Source organism: Phacochoerus africanus, chromosome X (assembly GCF_016906955.1).
Source record: "Phacochoerus africanus isolate WHEZ1 chromosome X, ROS_Pafr_v1, whole genome shotgun sequence".
NCBI classification, from domain to species: domain Eukaryota; kingdom Metazoa; phylum Chordata; class Mammalia; order Artiodactyla; family Suidae; genus Phacochoerus; species Phacochoerus africanus.
Window position 1 is genome coordinate 102,060,289 of NC_062560.1, and position 20,068 is coordinate 102,080,356.

The 20,068-nt window shown below is 48.6% G+C and overlaps 1 protein-coding gene across 1 annotated transcript in view; it reads left to right on the forward strand.

Moving 5' to 3' along the window:
* The window catches only part of SLC25A43 (solute carrier family 25 member 43), a 37,210-nt gene extending 19,287 nt beyond the window's left edge, over positions 1 to 17,923 (forward strand). The window contains exons 4-5 of the mRNA XM_047765176.1: positions 16,235 to 16,369; positions 17,259 to 17,923. Of these exons, the coding sequence (XP_047621132.1) occupies positions 16,235 to 16,369; positions 17,259 to 17,459 (336 nt within the window). The 3' untranslated portion in view covers positions 17,460 to 17,923. The remainder of the gene's footprint in view (positions 1 to 16,234; positions 16,370 to 17,258) is intronic.
* Positions 17,924 to 20,068: the final 2,145 nt, after the last annotated feature.

Below are 20,068 nucleotides of genomic sequence, written 5' to 3' on the forward strand. Positions count from 1 at the left end.
CCCAGGCTGCAGATCCAGAAGCTGTCTTTGAGTCTTCCTCGCCCCCCTCTCCCAGTCAACCTGGAACCCAGCTGGGTCTTCTTCATTCCTAACACTCCCACGTTGGTCTTTCTTTTTGCCTTTGTCCCTGCCCTAATCTAGCTCATTCCTAGGTGACTGCAGTAATCCTCTAATTGGTCTCAGGATTAATTCTAAAAATGATCACAAGTACCAGGCACTGTGCCAAGTGCTTGATGCTCCTTATCTCATTTAATCCTGGCATCCGCCCTGCCAGGTGGGTACTCTTATCGGGCCCATTTTACAGAGAAGAAAAGCGAGGCACTGAGAGGTTCAGCAGCCTGCCCAGGTCCACCCCGTCAGCAACTGAGTGACTTGACATGTAGCTTATCACCAGGGTCAATACTCATTTTTGTCCCCGCCAACCCAGCCCATTGGCTTCTGCCAGACGATTTTCTTACCATCTGCCTGTGTTGTGTCCTTTATGGCCCTGAGAGAATAAAGGCCGAGCCCCTTGGCCTGGCAGGCTGCCCTTACCAACTCTGCCACCCTCGTTGCACAGAGCCCCCTATATTAGGAGTTGCAAAATCAGATGCCGGCAAGAACTTGGAAGTAATGAGAAAAAGAAAAAGTAGGGAGACCCAGTAGCACAACACTCATCTTCTAAAGAATAAGCTGTGGGAGTTCCTGTTGTGGCTCAGTGGTTTACGAAGCCGACTAGGAACCATGAGGTTGCAGGTTCGATCCCTGGCCTCGCTCAGTGGGTTAAGGATCCGGCATTGCCGCGAGCTGTGGTGTAGGTCGCAGACGTGGCTCAGATCCTGAGTTGCTGTGGCTGTGGTGTAGGTCGGCAGCTGCTGCAGCTCCAATTCGACCCCTAGCCTGGGAACCTCCATATGCCACGGGTGCGGCCCTAGAAAAGGCAAAAAGACAAAGAAAAAAGAATAAGCTGTGGAATGCATTCTGAGCCAACTGCACTGTGCTTACAAAATGTGGTTAGCATCTAAATATGAACTGCAGCGTGGAATAAAGTGGGCCAGGGGAGGCTGCAGCAAGTTCCTCTTCTCAAAGGATAGATGCCATTTAGAAACGTGGGGCCACTTTCAAGGGAACCTGAATTCTAGATTTGTATGTAAAATCCCTCAATTCTTCAACGTTGGCACATAAACATTGTTAGGTCCTACCTGGGCTAAACAAAGCATGCCTTTTTCTGACCTCTGCTCTGTTCCAGCCTCCAGTTCAATCAAAACGATCTGCACCCCCGTCCCCCATCCCCCTAAAGAATAAGTGTATTTCACATTCCTGTCACCTCTGCCCGCAGCATCTGCCGCCCTCTCAGCAGAGATCTGCCTGATTGTGGCTGTCACTTCTGACGTACAACTGCGCGTATCTGTTGCCATTGTTTGATAAAGGAGTTGGCTTTTCGGCCCCCCAAAGAGCTCACCTATCATGATGGATAAGGCAGGTGCTTCGCCTCTGTAGATCCACACATGGGGGTGTTCCGGACCACTCGGGAGGGGGTTCAGGGGTGGGAGAACCGACATTAACTCACAGTGTGCTCTGTCACTCTCACGCCCACCCCAGCCCCAAAGGCATATTTTGTTCCAAGGGCTTTGTGGGTGAAGAACCCCGTCTAAATGATGCTGTGAGCCTGTCCCGGCACTCTGGCCCAGCTGCTTTATTTCCCACAGCATTTCTCCACGTGCCCCCCACTTCTGCCATCTCCACACCACCGCTGTGCATCTCCACCCCGTCAGAGCCCCTCCTGAGGTCTTCTCCCACCTCCTTGAGGAAAAGGAGTGACCCCGTTCTGAACACCCAGGGCTCATTTCTGCTCCTGCTCCCATGCCCATGTCACATGCTTCTCTGTGTGGTACCTCCTAGACTTTGAGCTCTTTGCCTTTGGGACGTGTGTCTTACACATCTGTGTGTCCCCATAGCACGTAGCCTCCTGTAGCAGGCACTTGATACTTGTTCAAAAATGAATGAAGTTCAGGGCCGGCCTCTGAGATCTCACCGCCCTCTGGGTACAGAACTGAACCTTAGCTGCCACTGGGTGAACCCCAAGTCGGTGTGCTCGTCCCTACCCTCTGTTGAAGGTAAGAGCAGCCTGCCCCTCCCTGGCCTGCTGACCTAGAGAAACCTCTGCTTGTCCCCTGTAGAAAACTGCCTGCAATCCTTGCTCTGATAATGCGCTATCTCCCACCTCCTACCTTAGCACTCAGGCTCTGTGTATCTCAGCTCCCACCGTTAGCATTTCAAGATCAGTAAATATGCTAAAAGGACAGGGTAAAAAAAGAGCCTCGAAGCCCTTTTGATGTACCCCCTGCTTCATGGCAACCTCCTGCCGCTCTGTACAGTGCCTGCAAGTGCTTGGCAAATCGGCAACATAGAATTTGTACCCGTTAGTTTGTTGATTGCAGTAAAATGTGATCTAAACGGACGGATCTAAATCTGTGCCCTCCTTTGCTGGGGAGGCTTTTCTCAGGGGTAAGGATGGGGACAAAATACCTCTGGAGGAGGGAACAAAAGGAATAAGAAATTGTAATGCTGTCATAAGGACCACGGATTGGTCACTTAGTGTGGACAAGGCAGTTTATTGTCCCATCCCCTCCTCTTGATCGACCCTATGAAATAAATACCGTTAATATTCCTAGTTTCTAGGTGAGGAAACGAAGCACTGAGAGACTGAGTAACTGGCCCAACGGCTTAGCCGGGGGGCGCGGGGGGGGGGGATTGAGCCCAGGTCTCTCCAGCAGGCCCACGCTTCATCCACCTAGACCACAGGGGCTTGTTCCTAGGTGCCAGGTAAGTGGTGGACAGTTTCCTCCAGTTCCCTCCCGGGGTGTGGGAGCAGAGGATGAGGGACAGGAAAACCAAACCTGGAGACTTGTGAGCTCTCGGCCTCAGCTGAAAAAACCAGCAGCGCGCACGCTCGGAAACAGACACAAAGCTGGCTTTGGCCAGGGAGTGGTTAACTCAAGTTGGAGGAAACAAACAAAAAAAATTCTTTGGGAAACCAGGCTGTCGACAGAGGCGGGGGGCCTCTGGCTTTGGTTACTGGCAGCCTGACAAGGGAAGGCTTGAGGCCAGCAGATTGGAATGAGGAGCAGAGAACATTCAGCAGCCACGGACCTTGGGCCGGCCGCACACAGGCCCCGCCGCCGGGACGGACTGGGAAGAAAGCCCCCCTGGCCCGCTGAGCCCCTGGCAGAGCAGGTGCAGAGCCCGGGGAGAGGAAAGTAAATTGTTCCCATCACACTTGCTAGGAAGCACTAACCGAGTGTCAGGGTTTCTGCCGAGTTCAAGGTTTCTCGGTTGACATCGCATCTATTCTCAGTAGGAACAGAGCCATCTCCCCAGCACAGCCAACTCGCCGGTCCTGAAGTACAGGCCCTGCTGAGTTCTGAGCTCTCGGGGTCATAAGAGAGGATGGACTGTTTAAGTTTGTTGCATTTTCAACTCCTTGCCATCATCTCACTTTGGGGGCTGGCCCCTTTGGGGACCAACGTCTACGTAAGTCAGTAGCACTACCTTGGCATTCTGAAAAAAAAAAAAAAAAAAAGGATGTTTTTCAGACCCAGGTGGATGTCTGGACATCCCTCAGGCCAGCTGGCTGTGCTGGAGCATCGCTGTTAAGGTGGAAGGAAAGGAAAGGTCTCCCCTTTGTTTTTTCCAAAGGTGTAGAGCGCCCTAAATACTTTAGGGATGGCACTTGTTGATCATGGAAACAAGACTGTCCCCTGGAGGGCGGGCAAGGAGAGAGTATAGGGAGGGGCCTTCCTAATTCCACTGCTTGCAAAATCACTGCCCTTTCCTCCTGACCTGAGCTGGCTCACTCCCTCCAAGAGATAAAGTCTGGGGATCAAAATGGTCACCAGACCTCTTTGAGCTCCAGCTAAACAAAAACAGCAGTGATGACAGGACCGCCCCCTCCCTGACATCCAGAGCATTGGGTGGGGGGCGGGTGGAGAGGTAGGGGAAGGGGAAAGAAAAGTCCTGCTGTCAGCCAGGACAGACCTGCAGCCCTCTGCGGCTGCTGCTGTCTGAAGGACGTGAATACTGGCGTTTGCCCATCCCTCCGCTGGCCTCAAGCCGGCTTTACAAATGTAGCACCAGTTTTCACCTTTTTCCCACGTAGCTGGTGTTCATTTGGTTTTGACAGCTGTGTGCCTCTTAAAGCTTTCCCGCACAGCCTAATTCAGTGGTCCAGAGTGTGGACTTTGGGTGCCAGCCTGGGCCTTTATTCTTGCATGAACTTGGGTAAGCCATGTCGCCTCTCTGAGCTTCATCTTCCTCATCTGTGAAACCCAGGGAGAAGCCTAGTGCCTGGCTTGTATTTCCATGGAGAAAAGACCTAATTGGGTTAATGCAGATCCAGAGCTGGGCATGTGATAAATATTCAATAAAACTGAAGTGCTATTTTTATTGTTCTTGGAGCACCTCTTCAAAATCTATGCATGGCCTTGAGGCCTGATTAGAACTGTAACATCTGGTCCGGGTGTTCCTGTGTTTCCTATGCTGGCGATAAACACACAAAGGAGCCAGCAGCCCCAAACCTCAGAAGATCCTCCCTGTCTATAGATAATGGTGAGCAGGGATGGCAGGAGAGTTGACCATTCATTTGTTGGGTTACTTTAACAAGCATTTGCCTAGAGGCCACCATGTGCGGTCCTGAAAATGTCTGTGTATTCCTCTGCCTTCTGAAAACTGGCATCTTCCAAGTCTTTCCCCCTCACCCTTCCTACCCAGTCTCACTCCTCATCAAAGTGACACTAACAGTTGGCTCTGCACCGCTGCTGCTCTGCATGCCCTCCCACGGCCTCCTTCCTGCTCACTTGCATGCATCTCAATTGCTTGCTGAGTCTGGCCTGGCTCTGCTTTGGGGCTCCCCGCCCCCACCCCGGCTCAGCGTACAGGAACTGTTTCCCTTCTCTCTTCCCTAGCAGGATACCAACCTGCCGCATTTATTTGCTTCCCCCATGTCATCGCAGGCTTTCTGAGCAGCTAGTTGATCGAGGCCAGGGTGGGAGGTGGCTTGTAGGCCATGTGGGGTGGGCGGGGGACAGTTGCCTAGAGCCACTCTTGTGGATGTCCCCACCGCAAGGCCAGTTTGCTTCTTAGCTGTATGAGGACAGCTCTTGGGGCCCTGGCTCTGCCAAGGGAAACGGGCCATGTGGCTCACGGGACATAAAGATCCTTTTTCTTCAGTACCATTGGCTGTTTGTTTATTCATTTGACCATTTGGGATTTGCCAAAAGACAGAAGCCTCCATCCACGCATGTACGTCCTGATGCCTCTCGGTCTTCGGGTTATGTCCTCTATGGCTACAGAAGGTCAAAGTTGTTTCCAAGTAACAAGTGAAAGTTTCTGAGCTCTTGTTTGCTCCAACTAGCAGATTCTTTTTCTTTTGTATCTCCTTTTAAATGTTCTTTTTATTTGGTAAAAAAAAAAAATTAGGACTTTGGTTTTTTAGAGCAGTTTCCAGTTCAAAGACTTCCCTTATACCCCCCCGCCCCCACACTTGCACAGCCTCCCCCATTATCAGTTTCCCCCACCAGAGTGGCGCCTTGGTTACAACCATGAACCTCCAATGACGCATCATAACCACCCAAAGCCTGTAGTTTACCTTAGGGCTCACCCTCAGTGTTGTATATTCTATGGGTTTGGACAAATGTATAATGATGTATAGCCATCATTATAGTAGACAGACTATTTTCACTGCCCTCAAAATCCTTCGTGCTCTGCCTATTCATCCTTTCCCCCAAGCCCCTGGAAACTACTGCTCTTTTTCCTTTCTCCGTAGTTTTACCTTTGCCAGAACGTCAAATAGTTGGAATCACACAGTATGTAGCGCTTGCAAATTGGCTTCTTTCACTTAATAACATACATTTAACTTTCTTTTTTGTCTTTTCGTGGCTCGATAGCTCATTTCTTTGTCATGCGTCATAATATTTCTGTATCTGGATCCCACAGTTTATCCATCCACATGCTGAAGGATGCTGCTTCTAAGCTTTGGCAGAGATGAAGACAGCTGTTTTAATCATCTGTGTGCAGGTTTTTGCGTGGACCTAAGTTTTCACCTCCCTTGGGTAAATACTAAAATCTCATCTAATCAGCGCAACTGTGAGCTCCCATGCTAAGAGTATATTAATTCTGTAAGAAACCACCAAACTGTCTTCCAAAGTAACTCTACCAGTTTGCACTCTGACTAGCAGTGAATGTTCCAGCTGCTCCACATCCTCACCAGCATTTGTGGTTATCAGTGTTCTGGGTTTTGGCATTCTGATTGGTGTATAGCAGTATCTCGTTGCTGTTTTAATTCCCATGTCCCTGCTAACATGATGTGGAGCATCTTTTCATATGTCTATTTGCCACTGGTATAGCTTTGGTGAGGTGTCTGTTAAGGACTTTGGCCCGTGTTTTAACTGGGTTTGTTTACTTATTGTTGAGTTTTAAGGGTTCTTTGTATATTTTGGATAATAGTTCTTTACCAGGTATGTCGTTTGCCAATTTTTCTCCTAGTCTGTGGCTTGTCTTCTCATTTTCTTGATTAATGCTCTTTCAAAATGAATATTCTACCTTTTGCATAAGAAACATATGCATATGATACAACGTCCAAAAGGTACAAAGAGTGTCTGCTGAAAAGAAAGCCTTCTCAACCTCTGTCCCTTGGCCTCCCAGTTCTCTGCAGAGAAAATATTACCAGTTTCCTACCTGAATCTTTCCAAAGGTGGTCTATGCAAAGATACACATAAACATGAACATTTATGTTCTTTTTGTTTTTACATAATCAGCAGCATGCTATATATACTCATCTACACTGTTTCTTCACCTAAAAATGAATCTTGGAGATGGTACCTTATCAGTTCAGATGGAGCTGCCATGTTTTTTTTTTTGTCTTTTTGTCTTTTTTTAGGGCCACACCTGCGGCATATGAAGGTTCCCCCGCTAGGGTCCAGTCGGAGATGTAGCCACTGGCCTATGCCAGAGCCACAGCAACGCAGGATCCGAGCCACGTCTGCGACCTACACCACAGCTCACGGCAATGCCGGATCCTTAACCCACTGAGCGAGGCCAGGGATTGAACCGGCAACCTCATGGTTCCTAGTCGGATTCGTGTCCGCTGCGCCACGAAGGGAACCCCTGCCACGTATTTTTTTAATGATGCCATATTGTTCCATAGAATGACGTACGTACTATTTCTTAAACTATCCCCCTATTGATAGACACTTAGATAATTTCCAATTTGCTGCCATTGCTAACAATGATGCAATAAAAATCCTTGTAACTCACACATCATTTCCCACCCGGGCAAATATATCTGTAGGACAGATTCCTAGAAGTAGGATTGCTTTGGTCAAGCATGTATGAGTTTTACATCTTCCTAAATATTGTTTATTTTAGTACTCATGGAAAGAATGAACAACCTAAAAGACTGCCTCTGTTGGAAAGCCTCTTGTGGAGTTGATCACAGAAACAATCAAGCACTTTGCTTTGAAGTATCTTTCCCTTCCATCTACTGCAAGTTCATTCCGTCTTTCTTTCTATATGTATTAAGCACATATAGATTGCCAGGCATATCGGGAGATTAGGGGGATAAAAACACAAACAAGACAGGGTCGCTGCCCTCATGGTATTTACAGTCTGGGAGGTGGGGGGGAGGGGCAGGGAGCATAGACACGAAAGAAATAATTATACACTAGATCACTACAAACTGTGCCCCGTACCGTGAAGGAGAAGTACGGGGTGACCTACGTGTTTCCTAGGCTCCTGACGTACGCTGGCGATCTGGGAAGACGTCCCTGGAGAAGTGATACTTATTCTGATCGGTAAGAGAGACTTAGCGAGGCAGGGGACGGGCAGCTTTGAAGTCCTGGAGGCAGGAAGGACTATGGAGTAGGAGCTGCAGCATGGATCAGAGCAACGAGAAAGGGCCTTCAAGGTCAGTTCCTTCCAGCCTCCTTCCCTGACATGTGGGCCAACTAAGGTTCGGAGAACTCAAGGACTCAGTCAAGGTTATGCAGATAGTGGCAGAGCCAGGACTACCTGGCTCCTCTCATTTTTTCTCTGAGGATGTCTGCTGCAGCACGCAGCACGCCCACCCTGGCAGCCACAGGTCTGAGCTAGACAGTGACAGCTGAGAGAGTCACCTGGGTTTGTGTGGAGGGAGGATTTGAGTTCAGGGCCTTAGGGCTGGTAACCTGACATGCTTCATTTCTCTTTACTAGTAAGATACAGTTTGGGTAAATGGCAGTTCTGGTCTAGGGGCTTGGTTTAGTCTTCGGCATACTTGTCTCTTCTTCAAGTTTAAATACTAAATAATAATGATAGCAGTGGTGGTTACTACATGTCAGATGCTATTCTGAGCACTTTACACATATTTCACTCAATTTTGACAACACCCCTATAAAGCAGGTGTTTATTATTATCCCATTGTACAGAAGAGGAAATTGAGGCTCAGGAAGGTCAAGGCATTTGCTCAAAGTCCAGAACTAGTGAGCTGGCAAAGTGAGGTCTCAGTCTAAGCAGCCTGGCCTCAGGGCCCGTGTGCTTCCCCAAGCACCCTGGGTGTCAACGGCACACTGGTGGGCTCGGGTCTGAGCCCTGAGCTGCCTTGTGCTGTGGAGGGCCTCCACCAGTGGTTCTCAACCCGTCTGCCTATCAGACCCACTTGGGGAGCTCACCAACAATGCTGACGTCCAGACCTCAACCTCGGTCACTTAAATTGCAATCTCTAGGGGTGGATCCCAATCACTGATGGTTTTGGAAAGCTTCTCTGGTTCATCTAATATGCAACTAACGGTTGAGAAGCACTGCCTTACCATTCCTCTTCCTTTGGGGGTATCTTAGTTCGAGCTGCCTTGACAAACACAATAGACTGGGTGGCTTAAACAACAAGCACTTATTTCTCATGGTTCTGGAAGCTAGGAAGTGAATTTAAGATCATGGCGTTGAGGAGGTCCCATTGTGGCTGAGTGGAAATGAATCTGACTAAGATCCATGAGGATGCAAGTTCAATCCCTGGCCTCGCCCAGTGGGTCCAGGATCTGTTGCCATGAGCTGTGGTATAGGTTGCAGACATGGCTTGGATCTGGCATCGCTGTGGCTGTGGTGTAGGCCAGTGGCTACAGCTCCTATTAGACCCCTAGCCTGGGAATCTCCATATGCTGCAGGTACAGCCCTAAAAAAAAAAAAAAAAAAAAAAAGTGTTGACGGGTTTGGTGTCTTCCTGGTTTGCAGATGGGCATTCTCTCACTGTGTTTCCCCTCAGTGGAGTAAGAGACAGGATCTCTGTTGGGTTTCTCCTTGTAAGGGCACAGACCCCATTCATGAGGGCGCCACCCAGTCACCTCCCAGAGGCCCCACCTTCAATACCATCACATGAGAGTTAGGGCTTCAACGTATGAACTTTGGGGGCACACAGATCCTCAGTCCTGGCAGCAACTGGCGATACAGGTTTGCCTCTGTGATCTGAGGATGCCTTTAGTGTGACACTTGCAGAGGCACTTACTCTTAGCACACCCAGAACTCCAGTCTTAGCATGAAGAATTCATTTGGTGTGTAGGCTGCGACACTCACATTCAACGATGATGTGTGGTAACGTTTGGCCAGGACTGAGGTCGTATTCTCAGTTGTGGGCATCAGGAAATGGTGTGACTTAATGGGGCAGACCTTGAATCTGAGTCCAACAGACCCAGATTCAGGTGACGCTTTTTCTCAGGTGGCCTATGATTTAGGAGGTTTGTCCCTTCATGGGCTCCCTTTTGCCCTCTATAAGATAGGGCTAAAAAAAGGTGCGCAGGGGCGGCACAGGGAGTTCCCTTGTGGTACAGCTGGCTAAGGATCCGGTAGTCACTGTTGTGGCTCAGGTTGCTGCCGTGGTGTGAATTCAATCCCTGGCCTGGGAACTTCCACCTACCGAAGGAGCAGCCAAAAACAAAACAAAACAAAAACAAATAAAATAGGGCTAATAAAATAATACTACCTATTTCACGAGGCTTCTGTGAGGGTTAAATGAGCTGGTACATTCAAGGGCTCAGGGTAGTTCCTGACACCTAACACTCTATAAATATGAGCCATTTTCATACTTCATGATGATTCATGTGGCTTATTTGAGCTTGGTCATCGTTAGAGTTGTATTTGGGAAAAGCTACGGTGACATTCACATGGCGGGGCATTTTTTTTTTTTTTTTTTTTGCATTTAATGAGTGCCTGACATGTGCAATGAAGGGCCCTGAAGAGCTACGACAGTGAAGAAGGCCTAGTGCCTGCTCCCATACACTTGCTGGCGGCCAGCCCAGATACTGCATCCACATAACTCATACCAGATAGTCTGGACCACAGCAGAAGTCTAACCAGTGACTAAGGGAGAACAGAAAAGGAAGAGGAGTTCGCAGGCCAGGGATTGAACCCACACTGCAGCTGAGGCCTGCACCACAGCTGCAGCAACGCCAAATCCTTAACCTGCTGCACCACAAGGATGTCTTGCAAGGGGTAGAGATGAAAAAAGATTGGCTATATATTGGTAATTGTTGAAGCTGGGTGATGGAGCTAACAGAGGTAGGTTTTAAGAAAAGGAGGGAGAGACACAGGGAAGAGGGAGCAAGGAAACAAGCAGTTCTAATTGCAGAAGCAAGAAGTTTCAAGAGGGAGTTCCCTGGTGGTCTAGTGGTTAGGACTCAGTACTTTCACCACTGCGGCCCAGGTTCAATCCCTGGTCTGGGAACTAAGATCCACATTAAGCTGCTACACACTGTGGCCAAAAAAAAAAAGTTTCAAGATAAGGTGCCATCTGACCTGACCTAGTCCTGGGTGACTAGGATTTTGCCCAACAGAAAAAGGATACATAGTGTTCAGAAGACAATAATAAGGAATCATAAGTGTGGCTTGATGTAGGGTTCCTGGGATCGGGGTAGGTATTAGTCCAAGTCCTCCAGAGAAACAGAGCCCAGAGATATTGATTTTAAGGACTTGGCTCACAGGATTGTGGGGACTGGCACGTCTGAAATCTGCAGGGTAGGCCAGGCTGGAGATGTTGCAGTTCAAGTCCAAAGGCAGACTGCTGGAAGAATTCCCTCTTTCTTGGGGCACCTCAGTCTTTTTTCTCTTAAGGCCCTTCAACTAATTGGATGGAGCCCACCCACCTTATGAAGGGTGGGTAACTTGCTTTACTCAAAGTCCGGTGATTTTTGTTTGTTTCTTTGTTTGTTTTTGCTTTTTAGGGCTACACCCGTGGCATTTGGAGGTTCCCAGGGGTTGAATCAGAGCTGCAGCTGCCAGCCTACACCACCACAGCCACAGCCACAGCCACACGGGATCCAAGCCGCATCTGCAACCTACACCACAGCTCACAGCAACGCCAGATACTTAACCCACTGATCGAGGCCAGGGATCGAAACTGCGACCTCATGGATGCTAGTCAGATTCGTTAACCACTGAGCCACGACGGGAACTCCCAGAGTCTATCGATTTAAATGTCAACCTCATCTGCAAAATACCTTGACAGTAACATCCAGACAGTATTTAACCAACTATCTGGTACCATGGCCTAGCCAAGTTAACACATGAAACTAACCACCACAAGTGATAGTGAAAAATGATCCTGGGAAGATAGGTGGGGGCCAAAAGGCAGAGGGTTTTGAATTCTGTTAAGTTTTCTTTGGAACACTTTCCTTCTGGAAGTTTTTCTTTGGAAAATCGGGGGTTGGTGATGGTTTCTAAGTAAAGCAATGACAGCATCTGATAAGTTTTGAATGTTACCTGGCTGCCATTGGGAGGGTGTGGGCAGTGGATAGGCGAGGGGGTAGTAAGGAAACACTGGCCCTCACTCAAGAGAGAGATGGTGAGGAGTTCCCACTGTGGCTCAATGGGTTAAGAACCCGACTAGTATCCATGAGGATACGGGTTCGATCCCTAGCCTCGCTCAGTGGATTAAGGATCTGGCATTGCCACAAGCTGTGGCATAGGTTGCAGATGTGGCTCAGATCTGGAGTTGCTGTGGCTGTGGTGCAGGCCAGCAGCTGTAGCTTCAATTGGACCCCTAGCCTGGGAACCTCCATATGCCACGGCTGTGGCCTTAAAAACGACCAAAAAAGAGAGACAGTGAGAGGTGCTGGCAGTGGAGCCAAAAAGTATCTGAAGCACAGAATGTAATGCAGGAAGGAGTAAGAGGTCAGACGGAGGAGTGGGCAGAGGCCAGGTCTTGGAGGGCCTGCTAAGGCAGGTGAGAGAGTCTGGACTTCATTCGGAGGGCAACAGGAAGGCCCTGAAGAGCCGAAGTCCAGGAATAACCTGATCATATCACTCTGGCCGCTATGTGGAGAATACGGCAGGTAGACACGCATGGGGCCATTGGAAGGAAGGTGAACGATGCTGGCGGCTTGGACTAAGATGATGATAGTGGGAAGAGAGAGAAGTGGAGAGATTTGGCGCACGTTTGGAGCTCTGGAGCTAGCGGGTGGTAGATGGGATAGAAGGTGAGAGATGAAGAGAGCTTAAGGCGGACTCGGGTTTTCTGGCCTGAGCCAATAGGTCAATGGCAGTGCCATCGACTGACAGGAGGCCAGCTGGAGACGGTCAGGGTTGGGGTGGAGCTCCAAGTGGGACATATAAAGTTCAAGGTGTTTATTCGACTTTCAAGCGGAGATGTCAAGTAGCTAGTTGGTTCCATGATCCTATGACTCAGAGGAGGGACAGGAGCAGAGAAGAGAAAGGCAAGAGCAACTGAGGTGCAGCACATGAGCAAGAGCATGACACAAGATGAAACAGAAAATATGTGCGAGGGCGGATCACGCAGGGCCCGTAGCCTTCAAGTAGTGGGTCCGGCCACTCCTGCTGGCTCAGGAGAGTTGACTCTTAAATCGCAGCAAATCTGGGAGCTGGTGGACCTCACAGTTGACAGCTTACAATCTGCCACAGTGGGAGTATTTATACCACTGAAATCAGCAAATGCTACAACTCAGGGCTTCCCCCACCCACAGGACCAGCTGTTAAATACATTTACCACTACATTCTCACTATGGCTTACAGACAACAGGAAGAAATGTATATTTTGGAGTTCCCGTCATGGCTCAGTGGAAACGAATCTGGCTAGCATCCATGAGTATGCGGGTTCAATCTCTGACTTCACTCAGTGGGTTAAGGATCCGGCGTTGCCGTGAGCTGTGGTGTAGGTCGCAGACACAGCTCAGATCTGGTGTGGCTGTGGCTGTGGTGTAGGCCGGCAGCTGTAGCTCCAATTGGACCCTTAGCCTGGGAACCTCCATATGCCACAGGTGTGGCCCTAAAAAAGCATGCATAAATAAATAAAACCATTTAAATATTTTTAGCAGGTAAGTTAGAAGATCTGATTTTTTTTTTTTAATCACTGGCCACTCTAGAGAGAGAAGGCAGGGAGTGTCAAACTTTTTATGTCCCAAGGAAACTATTGAGGAAGCTGCTGCGGTGGTCCACATGAGCACTGACGGTGGCTTGGCGGTGAAGTTGGAGTCAAGGAAAGGCATTTGAAGGTTGTTAAGGTCCTAAGATTGACTATAGATGGTCCCTGCTTTATCACAAGTTGATTATAATGGACCTGTCATACAACTCATGTCACTCGGTTAGTGTCTTTTGTTTTAGTTGGGGCAGGGGACCCAGGAGGCAGAATCGTTGGGGGCTTTCTGCAGTTTTACTGGAACCCAGCAGAAGATAAATCAATAATATGATGGCAGAGCAGAATAACACAGTTAACTTCCTGCATGAACACAGTCTCCGCTTTTCAATATTTCGGTCTTACTGTAGCATGAAGAACTTCAAGTCTTGTGATTAGGCAGATTCTTCCTCAGGGAAGGGAGGCTTAACATCAGTTTGATAGCAGTTCTTTTGTTTTGTTTTGTTTTGTTTCTTGTTTCTTGTTTTTTGTCTTTTGTTGTTGTTGTTGTTGTTGCTATTTCTTGGGCCGCTCCCGCGGCATATGGAGGTTCCCAGGCTAGGGGTCCAATCGGAGCTGCAGCCACTGGCCTACGCCAGAGCCACAGCAACGCGGGATCCGAGCCGCGTCTGCAACCTACACCACAGCTCACGGCAATGCCGGATCATTAACCCACTGAGCGAGGGCAGGGACCGAACCCGCAACCTCATGGTTCCTAGTCGGATTCGTTAACCACTGCGCCACGACGGGAACTCCCTGATAGCAGTTCTTTATCCATGCGGCAAGAAGGAAAGGAGGCTGAGCTGGAACAGTGCTAAGGTCAATGCTTTAAAGTAAGACATCCACCAAGGACCACTGACCATTTTGGTTCCTCTAACTCCAGGCTGGAGAATCAAGCTGGTCCATTTCATGTTCTGTTTCTCACACTCTGGTCGCTGCTTGGTTGTTACTATACCTCAAAGGGAAGCCCTGTTCCCAAAGTTCACCCTTCACCTTGATGGAGGACGAAAATCCCTTCCCCGCAGAGCTGAAATGCTAGTTGGAGATAGGAGCGGACAAATAAGGAAAATAAATAATTATACCAACTATTAAAAGTCAGGGAATGCTCTGAAGAGAAGAAAGGCAGGAGTTCCCGTCGTGGCGCGGTGGTTAACGAATCCGACTAGGAACCGTGAGGTTACAAGTTCGATCCCTGGCCTTGCTCAGTGGGTTCAGGATCCAGCGTGAGCTGTGGTGTAGGCCACAGGCGCGGCTCAGATCCCAGGTTGCTGTGGCTGAGGAGTAGGCCGGTGGCTACAGCTCCAATTAGACCCCTAGCCTGGGAACCTCCATATGCTGCGGGTGCGGCCCTAGAAAAAGACAAAAAAAAAGAAAGAAAGAAAGAAAAGGAAAAGATACAGGCCTGACCAGAATCAGTTAATCGGATTGATGGAGGCAGATGCCAGACTGCAGTGGGAAGGTGGGAAGAGAGGAAGTGGAGTCAGCCAGAATACACAGCTATTTCAAGAAGGACAAAGGAATTTCCATGTGGTCAGCTACTGATGATGGTATACTGAAAAGTTATTTCAACTGATCATAAAAATGTTCATCTAGGGGAATTCCTGTCGTGGCTCAGCGGAAACGAATCCGACTGAGGACGAATCCATGAGGACACAGGTTCGACCCCTGGCCTCGTTCAGTCAGTGGGTTACAGATCCAGCATTGCTGTGGCTGTGGTGTAGGCTGGCAGCTGTAGCTCCAATTTGACCTCTAGTCTGGGAACCTCCATATGCTGCAGGTGCAGCCCTAAAAACACAAACGAACGAACAAAAGAAAGAGGAAGAAAGAAAAGTGTTTTTCTAAGGGACAAAAAAAGTTACTTTCAGAGATGGGGCATTTTGGCAGTTGTCAGGATGGTACCCGCGTGGTGATGAAGTCTGTGGGGGGCCGAAGGTGTGTAAAGGTGAGGATCACTGAAGCTGAGGCCCAGAAACTAGGTAGGGGATGGCTCGTGACTACAGATGCCGAAGCTCCCTATGATGGTGCTGAGTGTGGAAGGGGGGGAGCTACCAGATGTCACAGGCCTCAGTGAATGTGGAAAAGTGCCCAGGAGGCCAGCAGCTGAGAGCAGCGACAGGGAGTGTGGTTCAGTGGCATGAGCCCCTTGGCATGAGAGTGGCAGAGTCAGAGTCTGGGAAGAGGAGGAGGGAAGAACGCCCTTCCCTCTGCTCCCCGCCCTGTGTCATCTGTGATGGGGGGAAGGAACAGCCCCCACTTGAGAACTTTGCAGGGGAGGGGTCGGTTAAGACAAGCAAACAGAAGGCATTTACAAAAAGCTTAAGTGCCTAGGAGGTGTCTGCCACGGCCAGAGGGCATAGGTTGAGAGGCAACGTTAACTGTGAAGCTGAGTCTGTCCCAAATGGCTGCTTCCTTCCAAGAAAAAAATCACCAAGAGTTTTCGCAGTGGTGCGACAGGATTGGCGGTGTCTTGAGAGCACTGGGATGTAGGTTCGATCCCCAGCCCAGCACAGTGGGTTAAGGATCCAGTGTTGCCACAGCTGCAGCTTAGGGGGCAGCTGCAGCTCAAATCTGATCCCTGGCCCAGGAACTCCATATGGCACGGGGAGGCCAAAAAAGAAAAAAATCACCTCAAATATGTGAACATGGTGCTTGTTAATATTCATTCTCAGCCCGCGGAGCAAGTAGAGCCCCAAGGCAGCCATACTTTGTCATTGTCTTGGCCGGGACATTGCATCCAGACCCCAGACTTGAGACCTTGGCTGCTTGGCTAGAAGCTTTATTTCCTGGTGACTAAATCGCCTCACTCCATCTTCTCTTTCCCGCCAGGCTCAGAGCCCCTACCTTCCCCACGGGGGAGGAGTAGATGTCCACTTCTCAGGAGCAGTGGACTGCTTCCGGCAGATCGTGAAAACCCAGGGAGTGCTGGGGCTCTGGAATGGACTGGCAGCCAACTTACTGAAGGTGAGAGAAGGGTCTCCTGCTTGCCTGCTTCTTCCAATTCCACCTTGCTCTGTGCCTTCGCCGCGCCCCCTACAGTTTGCATGGAACCACCTCCTCCAGCCTGTGAATGCAGGCTGGCTGCTGGTCGTGAAGGTGGGGGGAGGGGGAACCCTGTGCAGTGTGGGGACATCTGATACCCCCTCCCTGGGAGCTGAGCATGTAAAGTGTAGAGGTTCCCAATATGGGAATTCATGGACTCCTAAACGGAACCCTAACCCCCTCTCCCAAAATTATATGCAAAACTGTGTCTGCACAGGCGTATGTGCATCTCTCTGAAGAAAATATCCATAACTTTCATCATTTTCCTAAAGAACTCCATGACCAAAGAGGGAAAAAAGGTTAAGAACTCTGGACTAACCTTGCACCAGCCGACACATAAATGATTCCACTCAGATAGTGTTGGGAGTTCCTTTTGTAGGACAGTGGAAGAGAATCCAACTAGTATCCATGAGGACTCAGGTTCGACCCCTGGCCTTGCTCAGTGGGTTAAAGATCCAGCATTGCTGTGAGCTGTGGTGTGGGTCCCATAGGAGGCTCGGATTCCACGTTGCGGTGGCTGTAGTGTATGCCAGCAGCTACAGCTCCCATTTGACCCCTTGCCTGGGAACCTCCATATGCTGTGTGGATGCGGCCCTAAAAAGCAAAAAAAAAAAAAACGAAAAAAAAACGAAAAAAAAAAACCCAAGCATATGTTGACAGGCAGCGTCAGACTGTCTACGTGCATTTTAACCCAGACCCAGGCTTCCCCAAGGTGTGCCCGTCAACAGCTTTGCCATTCCTCCTCCCCAACCCTCCCTGGGCCAGCTTTCTTTTAAGATTTTAACATGATTTTCATTTTCCTTCTAAACAGATAGTTCCCTATTTTGGAGTGATGTTTGGCACCTTTGAGTTCTGCAAGAGAATCTGTCTTTACCAAAACGGTTACATCATGTCTCCTCTGAGCTATAAATTGACCCCAGGGGTGGATCAGAGTTTGAAGCCCCAGGAATTACGGGAATTGAAGAAGTTCTTCAAAACTGGACAATTAAAGTCTAAAAAACCAACTCTTTAAAATCGAGTGGAACTAGAGGTGCGCTGTCGGCAGACGTGTTGCAGAGATAGGTGGAGCCTAAGAACTGTGCATGCATGGAGCGACGAGAGGGTGCTTCTGTCTGTTGCTTTTGGAGATAGAAGATTGAGCCGTACCTGAGCTCCAAACTGATGGCCCCAAGAACACCTGCACCCCCTGAGGGCTTCCCAACATGACTGTCTCAGGATGGCATCCCACCAGATTTCATAACGAAACCTAGCACTAAGGAAGTGTGCAATTTACACTCTGGATGTAGATAGGCCATTAACTCCACACCAAAGAAAGGGCATCGCCGTGACTCCTCAGAGCAACATGTAGTTGAAGTGGCCGAGCAGATACCATGTTATGAGCCCTGCCACAGACTCACAGCTTGCGCTAACCCGTGTCAGCCTAGTCTCACCCACGTTCACTCCAGCCTTCCCATTCAGTCCTTCTGGAACTCGTAATCTTTGTTGTCTTTTTCTGAGTGCACACACCATGGGGTAAATGCTGCCTTCTCAGAAACGAAATGAAAACATTTAACATTTAAAAATTACCACTGTCGGAGTTCCCATCATGGCACAGCGGAAACAAATCCGACTTGGAACCATGAGGTTGCAGGTTCTACCCCTGGCCTCGCTCAGTGGGTTAAGGATCAGTGTTGCCATGAGCTGTGGTGTAGGTCGCAGACGCAGCTCAGATCCTGTGTTGCTGTGGCTGTGGTGTAGGCCAGCGGCTACAGCTCCGATTCAACCCTTAGCCTGGGAACCTCCATATGCTGCGGGTGCGGCCCTAAAAAGCTAAATAAATAAATCAGTAAATAAAAGTTACCACTGTCATAGTAGAACCACCCTTCTTTATTTAAATTGGAAGCATCCTAGGCTTAGAATTTTGTGTTTCTGGAAGGTAGTTTATACCATGGCTGTTTCGTTATGCCCAAAAAACCTTCTGCCAGTTGAAGTTATGTGTAGCTCAAGTGGCCTGAATTCTCTGCCCTTTTAACTTGCTTTGCAAGCCTACCCTGAAAATAAATTATTTAGTCAACTTATTCTCACAACATGTCCCAGTTGCCTAGAAAGGATCACACAGAACATCTGACACACACACACACACACACACACACACACACGCGCGCGCGTGAAATGCAACTAAACAAAAAACGCTTCTAATCATCTCTGCTAGATTTTTTTAAATCAAATTTTGCATTTATTCCATATTGAGGATTCTATGTCAAGTTTATATAACTGTACCTCCTGAATAGTAACTATGTGTTAAAATATGTCTAATATTAAGTTGTTAATTTATGCACACATACACACACAGTATGTTGAAAGTATTTTTCCTTAAGAAATTTTCCAAAGAAAAATGATGTGTTGATCATTTATTACTTTTTTTTTTGTTTTTTGTCTTTTTAGGGCCACACCCATGGCATGTGGAAGTTCCCAGGCTAGGGGTTGAACTGGAGCCGCAGCCACCAGCCAACGCCACTGCCACAGCAACACGGGATCCGAGCCACATCTGCAACCTATACCACAGCCCATGGCAATGCCGGATCCTCAACCTACTGAGTGAGGCCAGGGATAGAACCCGTGTCCTCACAGATGCTAGTCGGGTTTGTTAACCACTGAGCCACGATGGGAACTCCCTGATCATTTATTACTAATTTGAGTTAGAAAACTATGGCTAAAGATGTACTGGCTAAAATCTTTAAACTCTCAGAAACCTGTCCTGTTTGCATATATGAAAACAACTCATCTTTCCAACTGCTGGGGCAAACTGTATTTTATGGGGAATAGCAGTTAATACACACATGAATATCTCATCTATAATCCAATCTCTTAGAATTTAGAAGGTAGCAAATTCTTAATCCAGAGTGAAAAGTTCATGTTTGTTACTCTTTATTTTCCTTAAGGTAAACAACTTTTTTTTTCCTCTTTTTAGGGCCACACCCATGGCATATGGAGGTTCCCAGGCTAGAGGTCCAATTGGAGCTGCAGCCGCCAGCCTACACCACAGCCACAGCAACAAGGGATCTAAGCCGAGTCTGCGACCTACACCACAGCTCACGTCAACGCCGGATCCTTAACCCACTGATCGAGGCCAGGGATGGAACCCACATCCTCATGGATGCTAGTCGGGTTTGTTAACTGCTGAGCCACGATGGGAACTACTTCCTTAAGGTAAACAGCTTAAAAAAAAAATCTGAAAGCTGTAAAAAATTATTTTACAACTCTAGTTCTGTTCCTAAAATGAACTTCCAGCTCTTTGCATTTTCTCAGAAGTACAAAGGGAGTGTTCCACTTTTCTGCTTTATGGCTGACAGCGGGCACCACCAGCCTAGACTGGGTACTTTAGGACGATTATAAAGAAGTGTGATGTAATATTGACCTAGGAGTAACTTAGAATCTTAAGGAACAAAACATACCTACATACATGGCATGACTGTAATTACATAGCAAATACAAGCAAGGGCATGATAATGCAGCAGCAACAAGATTGCCGGGGGGGGGGGGGGGGGGGGGGGCTCGTGTACACTGACTGAATCAGCGATTAAGGGCGTAATCGCAGGGGAGGGGGGTTACTAGTGAGCAGGGAATTTGGGAGGCACAAGG